The sequence below is a fragment of the Dipteris shenzhenensis genome, chromosome 33 (genome assembly GCF_047967505.1).
Source record: "Dipteris shenzhenensis isolate YYH24624 ecotype China chromosome 33, Dip_SZ_1.0, whole genome shotgun sequence".
NCBI lineage: Eukaryota > Viridiplantae > Streptophyta > Polypodiopsida > Gleicheniales > Dipteridaceae > Dipteris > Dipteris shenzhenensis.
The window spans coordinates 34,751,663-34,759,957 of NC_141628.1; the positions used below are offsets into that span (position 1 = coordinate 34,751,663).

Sequence of the window (8,295 nt, forward strand, 5' to 3'; positions counted from 1 at the left end):
AACCCTTGACTGCACAGAAACCATTTGAAAAATGGGGGATTGATTTCGTGGGACACATACATCCAGCTGTGCAAAGGGAACACATGCAGCTACATCATTGTAGCCATGGATTACTTTACAAAGTGGAATGAAGCTAAAGCATTAAGAAAAGCAGATGCCAGAAGCAGAGCAAAGTTCTTGTATGAAAATGTGATTACATGGTCTGAATGTGTGTCAAATAGCTAGATCGGGCACATGAGAGGTTTCCGATTGCAATCCGTGAAGGCTAGAGTTATCAGAATCAGGGGCACATGCAAGCCTATCGGAGTTAGGAGCACATGTAATCCGATTGCTTGGTTCTCCATTAACCCCTTCAGTCTCTTTGCATCCATTTACCTTTTTGTTGCTTGAACCTTGCCAAAGGGCCCAGGGTGAGAGGCATACATTTTGTCACATGGAGGCATACATTCTGTCAAAGTTCTCTATGTAGTGTCAAGACATTTTGTAAAGTTGCTGAGCTTGAAGTTTGCCAGGGTGTGTGATGGGCGATGAAAGATGAAAGATGAGCTATGGTGTTCTTGGAGCTATGAAAGATGAGCTATGGCGTTCCTCCTTAAAACCCATTTCGTTCCCTTGCCTATTTTCCTGAGTGTGTAATGGGCGATGAAAGATGAAAGATGAAAGATGAGCTATGGCGTCCTTGGAGCTATGACAGATGAGCTATGGCGTCCTTCGAGCCCCTCCTTACAACCCATGTCTTCCCCTTGCCTCTTTCCCTCTCCTCCATCCACCTTCCTCGTCCCTCTTCCCGTTTGCTCTCTTTCACGCCTCTGCGTACCTCATCTCATCGCCTCACCGTCCGTTGCTACTCTGATAATCAAGTTTCTTCCCATCCCTCCGTCGACCACCTCAAATCGCAGCTCGACGCGCTTCAGACAGAAGCAGAACAAGCCCGGGCTCGAGGTTTGTGGGTCTTTTTCAGAATGGTGCACACTCAATCTCGTGTCATCCCACTCACGAAACACCTAACCCCTACCGAAACACATACTTCGAGACATTCACATACAGTACGTTGGATATCCGTCAGGGTCTTGGATCATCCGTCTGTAGGTTGTAAATCGTGAATTAAGGCGCTTGAAGCATTCTGCATTATCTGAGACACTTTTTGAGTTTTCCAATGTACGTTTCTTCTAAAACTGCCAATGATATATTCGTGGTGTTTTTCTCGAAATAAGCTTGATGTTGTTACTTATTTGGGATTCGTCCCATACTGCAGCTAGCACTGCCAGAGCACGATTTATGAGGCTGACAGAAACAGTAGAAAACTTGCAGATAAGAGCTGCTTTGGATGTGAAATCTGGCAAAGAAGAGAGTGCAAGGCAGTTGATTTCAGAGAAGCAAAAAATTATGAAAGCATTAGAGAAGTCTAAGCAGCGAGCTGAACTCCTTGAAGAGCTATCTATGAAACTTGGAGAAGTAGGGTTCTTATCCTGTGTTGTTTGGAATGCTTTTGTTTCTAGAGGCTGGACTCTAAATATGTATATGTTATTTTTCTGTGTAGGCTATCTCCAGAAAGGAGACGCAGCTGATTTCAGCATTGTCATCTGCGCGGTTGGAAGTGGATGACAATGGCAGTAATGTGACAAATGTAAGGATTATTTCACCAAGAGAGGAAGACAAAGCAACTGTGAAGCCAGATGCTAAAGACGACAGCTTTCAGAATGCTGTCCAGAATTCTCCTGGGACTATTGTTGGCAATGGGACCTCAGGGCTATATGATTCTGAGGCCCTGGGTGATGAATTTAATCCAATGTTGTCAGCCAGACCTGATATGTACCCCAGATTCTTAGCTAGAATTGATGAACAGCTGAACAATATAGAGATACAGCTGGATGACTTCATGAATGTTGCAGCTATGATTCTACCAGAGGACATTGGCATGACTACAAATGAAAAAGTGGCTACTGTAAAGCAAATCTGCCACGACATTCGGAATGCAAGAGCAAGGTGAGTGCAGCTTCATTAGATTGTTAATAAGCCATGGTGTGCCAGAGCAAACGCTATAATTTGGGTGTGAATATTTTTCACAGGATCCAAAAGGTGGTTCAACAAGATTCAGGTTCTTGATGACATCTAAAAGGCGATCAACCTGCCATCAACTTCAACTTGGGTCACTTTGCACATGTGTATCTCAGGAGAGAAAAGAAAAGACAAAGGTATTATAGCTGCTGTATCCTAAGGTTTGCTAAAAATGTGAAATTATGCTTGGCATGAGCCAATGAACACTCGTATGTGTTGCTGATTGCAGATAATGGCTTCGTATGCAGTAAAGACCAGCTGATCTTGTTTATTAACGGTGACACTGTTCTTCCTTGCCTCGAGGCTGTTACACGGTAAAGACCTCATGGGTCTTCTTTATTTACATTGAAATTATTCTTCCTTGCCTTCAGGCCTTTGAGTGGCAAGAGTAGAAGACTGCCTGGAAGGTATCTAAGTGGCTGATGCATGAGAGAACAGCAAGCGCAAAATGATGAATTTTAGAATGAAAAAGGAAAAATTAGTGAGCCTCTTATGTGAATTGCGTATTAGTCAGTTCACTATATGTGTGTGTGTGTGTACGCTGGCGGGGCAGCATGAAAAGTTGCTTAGGATGTTCTAGCAAGACAGCTGCAAAACCTGAGCCTGCTCTTTCTGTTATCCTGCGATTCTGATGTGGAATTTTCCTATAAACTGCTCCACCTCCAGGACTCTTCTGCTGTCTCTCTCTCTCTCACACACACACACACACTTTTTTTTTTTTTTGTGAAACAAGTAACTATATTATTAACATGAAATCAATGTACATGACATTAGACTCCAAAAGAGAACCTAATGGAAGAACTCAAAAACAGTTAGAAAACACTTCAAGGCTAGTAGCATCCAAGTCTCTCGCAGCATAACTATCATATAAAGATTGCTTGAGGGACATTTTGAAGAAAGCATATGCCTGAGGAAACTGTTGTCCCATCCTAGAATGCAATCTCTGTGTCCAAATAGTCCATAGTACCCAAAAGCGAGCCCAGTGAAAGAAAAGGAGGAATGGAGACATCTGAGATGAGAAGCATCTAAACATCCAGAAGATAGAGGGAAACCGAAGCCGCAGCAAATGAGAGACATGAGTGATCAATATCCGAGAGTGCGTGCAAGACCATAACAAATGGGGAACTGTCTCACGGTGATGAGAGCAACGGGGCAGGAAGAGGAAGCAATGCGACGTGTTGTCAATTTCATCCCAATGGAAAAAGCTCCCACTATACATCTCCAAAAGAAAAGCCTCTATTTCAGTGGCAATTTAGCTTTCTAAGTTTTCTTGAGTTGTGATTGCCACCAAGATAAAGGCCTATCCAAATTCCAAAGAGTTGGCATGCTTATCAATCCATGGCGGTGGAAGAAGAAATTTGTAGACCATCGAGGAGGCAAGATTATGCATTGAAGGTGAATAGGTAGCGGGAGATAAGAAAGTCAGATTCCAGTCTTGTAATATGTTCTGTACAAACAGTGGAGGAACAGGAACAAATGGCTGCAACATAGTTGTAAGTATTCTCCAAATGGGCCTATGATGCAGACCCAAGGGGAATGTCTTGCAAGCTTGTGGAAATGAAAGCACATAGCCATGTTGATCCACAACATCCCCGACAAATCTTATGCCTAATTTCATAAGATTATATGCTTTAATAGGTGCCTGTAAAGCAAGAGGCGATTCAAACACCTTGCTCCAATGGATGCTTTTCAAGCGAAGAGAATTACCATGATGGGAAGAAGCACCTGACCATTTAGTATAAGAGAGAATTCTCTTTCAATCATGAATAAAAGCAGTAGAAACAGGACAATCAAGAATTTTCCCTTGAAATGTAGTGATCTGTAATCCAATGTCCATATGCATGGGATGTCATGTTTTCACACATAGTTGCTAACATAATAGCCCATGGCTGTTTTTGTTGAAAAAAATCAGCAATCATAGTGCTCTTTCTTGCCAACATATGAAATTGAAGATTGAGAATATTCAGTCCCCCATGAGTCTTAGGAGAACAAACAGACTGCATGGGAAGTAGTCGCAAAGCCTTTTTGTGAGATTTGCTTTTCCAAAATATCTCCATAGCTTGGGACATATAGGAAGCCAAATGCTTAAAAGACCAGGGAAGAAGAGGCAAATAAAATTGCACATATGCCATAATGATAGACTGTACTATCCGAAGTTGAACATGTAGAGGCCAAGTGGACAAATGCTAGTATTCCAGCTTCTTGTTAATCTTTTGAAGCACCCATTTGAGCTGTTGTTGAGGGGTAATATTCTAGCCAATGGGATATCCTAAATGCCTCGCAATAGTATGGGAAGAAATAATGTGGCTTGGCGAGAGAAGTGCATGCCAATCAGCTTCTTTCAATGTTAGAAGATTCGATTTTTGAAAGTTAATATGCAGTCCAGCAGCTATGCCAAAATCATTCAGAGTATGCATCAAATGAGAGGTCACTTTGAGAATTCCTGGGCATGAAATATGAATCATCAGCATATGCCTGTGCAAGAAACGGCTGTGCCCCTGGAATTCGCAAGCCATGAAGCTGCCCTGTATCTGCAAGATGGTTCATATGCAACAATAACGGATGAGTAGCAATGGCATACAATAGCGAACTAAGAGGGCAACCCTGTCTCACTGAGCGGGTCATAGTCCATGTTCTTGACAACCCACAAGCAAACACTGTGCAGTGGCATGAGAATAGAACCAGTAAATAATATGGACCAGCCGAGGGCCAAATCCCAATTTATGCATAGTCTGAGAAATAAAATCCCAATGGACAGTATCAAATGCTTTCGCAATGTCCACTTGCAGAATGAGAACATCTTGTTTAGAATATTTGGCATACTCAATTGCAAGCAAAGCATTGGAGATATTGTCAGTAATCTGGCTTCTGGGAACAAACCCATACTGCCTGGGATGAAGTCCTGCTTGCAAGATAAATCGAACCCTGAAAACAATCATTTTGGCAATGAGTTTGTAAATGACTGGCATAAGAGATATGGGCCGCCAATCAGCCATTGTCTCACACAACCTTTTTTTGGGGATCAATTTGAGGCGGCTATGTTTCCAAGAAGGAGGAAGAGATTGTTCTGCCCAAGCATGATTGATCATAAGAAGAAGAGTGTTCTTGAGATCACCCCAAAATGCACGGAAAAATTCAACAGTCAATCCATCCCAACCAAGAGAGCTGCCTTTATGTAAATGACTCAAAGCATCATCCAGTTCATTAAGCATAAAGGGCTGCTCCAATGCATGAGCCTGTTCCCGAGACAATATATATTGAACATGCATAAGAAATTTCAAATCTATGTCAAAAATTTGATCTTCTAACATGGCATTATCAACTTTTATTTCTAGCTCCTTGTCAAAATCTACCTTGTAGCTATTGATTATAGCCTCTTCAAGATCAGTATCCCATTCCATGCTTGCCACGAAATATTGGTGCTTCTAGAACGTCTGGTTCTTCATCCTAGATTGGTGATTCTAGTTGTATCATTTTGTTGGCTTGAGCTCTTTTGTTGCCTAAAGGAACGCACGATTGGTGGTTGTGGTGGAAGAGGTGTCATTAATATTCCTAGGTATAGTAGGTGGCTATAGTGGAAGAGGTGTCACTTTGTGTATCACATTTTGTTGGCTTGAGCTCTTTCACTGCTTAAAGGAATGCACGATTGGTGGATGTGGTTGAAGAGGTGCCATTAATATTCCTAGGTATAGTAGATTTGATTTCACCCCTTTGTATTTATTTTGATTGTAGTAATCTCTATTTTGGATTGTGATCTTATTTGTGTATCAATCACGGGGTACTGATTCCTCTCTTAGTAATGGCCTTCTCAATAATATATGACATGCTATCGATCCTTTGGGAAGATTCACTATGGTGAATTGTATGACCTTACTCCATTTTTTGTTGGTACATTATCAACAATTCCCAGAGGCTTCGTCTTTGTGTGATCGACTAGTCATAGGTTGAATGTTGCATATTCATTGGTGGTAGTCCCAATTCCTCATAGAGATCATTTGTTAGGATGTTCCCTCTTACCCCACCATTCACTATTGCTAGATATTGGCAAAAGGCTTTATGCTCCAATGTGATAGATATATTCTTGCGTCATTCGTATCACCAAATTTTCCTAAAATTTATTTATCTACTTCTGATGGTGGTGGGGAATCTTGTGCACATTCAATCCATCCCTTGACACGTTCCCACGTTGAAGAGAAGTTTCTCAGTAGGGCTTCAACTAGGGTCGTGCTTGGGTAGCTACTTAAGTTGACAGATGTAGCGTCTTTCAATTGGTTGTGATACCTATAAATCCATCACCATTGGTTGGTGGTAGGTTCAAGCATTCTTTCTATACTAGGTGGCACATATACCCTAGCCTCTACCTTGCTATTTTGTCTACCTCAAAATGTCCCCGTTCTTGTCTTACCCATTGTCTCAAGGTTCGATATTAGGCTTTTTCTATTTTTCTGTGAGGGTAGAATTCTTTTGCGTCTTGATTAATACTGGGGCTTGATGTGCTTGGCATTGATTCACTTTGTTGTGGGATAGGCAAGGCTATTTATCTCCAAGATCTTTGGGGTTTTCTAGGGTGATAGCTTTGTGATGAGCTTGTTGCCATCAATATTGCATTGCCACATTTTGATTTTCAATTACAATGATTCCAAGGGGTACATCGGGGTTTACTTCATTGGACCATCAATTACAATGATTCCAAGGGTACATTGGGGTTTACTTCATTGGACTATTGAGGCTTGGGTAGGGGCCTAGGTTGTGCCTCAAGGGTGTCATCACAAACATGTAAATAGCATGGAACAGAGATAGATTTTTAATAGGGAACTTACATGCCATTTACAACATGAGCGATATGTGTGGATATTTTGAAGTTGAAAAATGTATACATGTAAGAGCAATTACATGAGAAAATGTAGTAGTGCAAGAGTAGGGGTATTTTTAAAACATGCTTGCTTGCACATGCTGCATGGGGTTTATGAAAAGTGAGTCCTACATGGGTTGTACAACCCTCATATTGTAGAAGTATGTATTTACATCATGGCCTCGAGCATTGCGAATCAAAATCCTAATCTTGGTGGTCAGGCCCCTTCTGAATTGAGTATAGTCCTTAGGATTGGGCACTCACCAGCACCACACATTTTCTCTTCTTGGGTATGTAGATATGGTATAGGTTGAGATACTCGTAATGTTTTCTCTATCGCCTACAATGTTTCTTCTTTTATTCTTGTAGCCATAGCTTCCAGTAGATCATGAGTGGTACGATCCTTGTTTGAAGTACTTCCCCTATGGGTATACTTATTGTTGTGATGAATGGATTTATTATCATCACTGTCAATCTCTGAGTCAGTTTCATCATCCTTGATCTTAATTGTAGCCTCATGAGCATTGTTGGAATGCTCATAGATAGTGAATTTCTTCATTTCTTTTCGGATGGGAATTTTTAGTTCAGAAATCAACCATGGGATTAGATATTTTCATGTAAGGATGAAAGCTGGACCACTTATTTAGATATCTGCTAGTTTCTGTGCTTTATCTTCTTGCATCTTGTTACTAGCTTGTTTGTAGTTTGTAGTTTGTAGATTCCTCTCTTCTTGAATCTTATTTGTGTTGCTTCTTTAGAGATAATGAAAGCTTGAAATTGAGATATGAAGAGAAATAGAGGGAGAGATAGCAAAATAGAGACAAATAGAGCTTGAAATTTAGAGGGCTTTGGTCTAGTGCATTACATTGCACACATAGAGAAATAGAGCAAGCTAGGAAAGTGCCTGCTGAGAACTCGGACAAGAAAGCTAGTAATTAGGGATTGTTGGAAGACTTGAGATAAAGATATCATCTAAGGAGAGAGAACTAACCAAGCACGTAATCAAGGACTATTCAACAACTTTAGATAGTGCTGGATAGAGAGAGATTTTGAGAACTAGGAGAGAAAGATTCTAATCATAGATTGTTCGACAGCTTTTGAGTCATTATTTCTTATTAGGTAGAGAAAATTTCACCTATTGAATATCTATGCAAGTTTTTTGTGTGGCTTGAGATACCATTTCATCTTAGCTCTATCGTGTTTGCTTGACTATGTTACCTTTGGTGCTTCTTACAAAAAGCATACTTAGATGTGCTAAGAATTATTATAGTAAATGTGCCAATGTCTGCCATAAGTTTGTAACAATAGAAATGTACATTGTTTGAAATAAAAGTTACTACAAAAAGTGTTTGATACTCTTATGAAGGTATTGTGTGTATTTTGTT

The 8,295-nt window shown here is 40.7% G+C and overlaps 1 protein-coding gene across 3 annotated transcripts; it reads left to right on the plus strand.

Annotated features, from left to right (window-relative positions):
* Positions 1 to 494: 494 nt before the first annotated feature.
* Positions 495 to 2,624, plus strand: LOC147880030 (forkhead-associated domain protein). 3 transcript variants are annotated; one of them, XM_087371893.1, is made up of 5 exons: positions 495 to 942; positions 1,256 to 1,455; positions 1,541 to 1,986; positions 2,070 to 2,195; positions 2,307 to 2,624. In XM_087371893.1, the coding sequence occupies exons 1-4, from the start codon at positions 702 to 704 to the stop codon at positions 2,104 to 2,106; spliced, it is 924 nt and encodes a 307-aa protein (XP_087228019.1). In that variant the 5' UTR covers positions 495 to 701; the 3' UTR covers positions 2,107 to 2,195; positions 2,307 to 2,624. The 3 variants fall into 3 exon arrangements, with proteins under 3 accessions (XP_087228019.1, XP_087228020.1, XP_087228018.1); XM_087371894.1 differs by having other exon boundaries at positions 1,312 to 1,455; positions 2,288 to 2,624; XM_087371892.1 differs by having other exon boundaries at positions 2,288 to 2,623.
* Positions 2,625 to 8,295: the final 5,671 nt, after the last annotated feature.

What these genes read in the sequence shown, in the direction of transcription:
- LOC147880030 (XM_087371893.1), top strand. Translation starts at nt 702, where the DNA reads ATGGCGTCCTTCGAGCCCCTCCTTACAACCCATGTCTTCCCCTTGCCT. An exon ending in AGAACAAGCCCGGGCTCGAG is followed by an intron (nt 943 to 1,255) that starts GTTTGTGGGTCT and finishes CCCATACTGCAG; the next exon opens with CTAGCACTGCCAGAGCACGA. An exon ending in TATCTATGAAACTTGGAGAA is followed by an intron (nt 1,456 to 1,540) that starts GTAGGGTTCTTA and finishes TTTTCTGTGTAG; the next exon opens with GCTATCTCCAGAAAGGAGAC.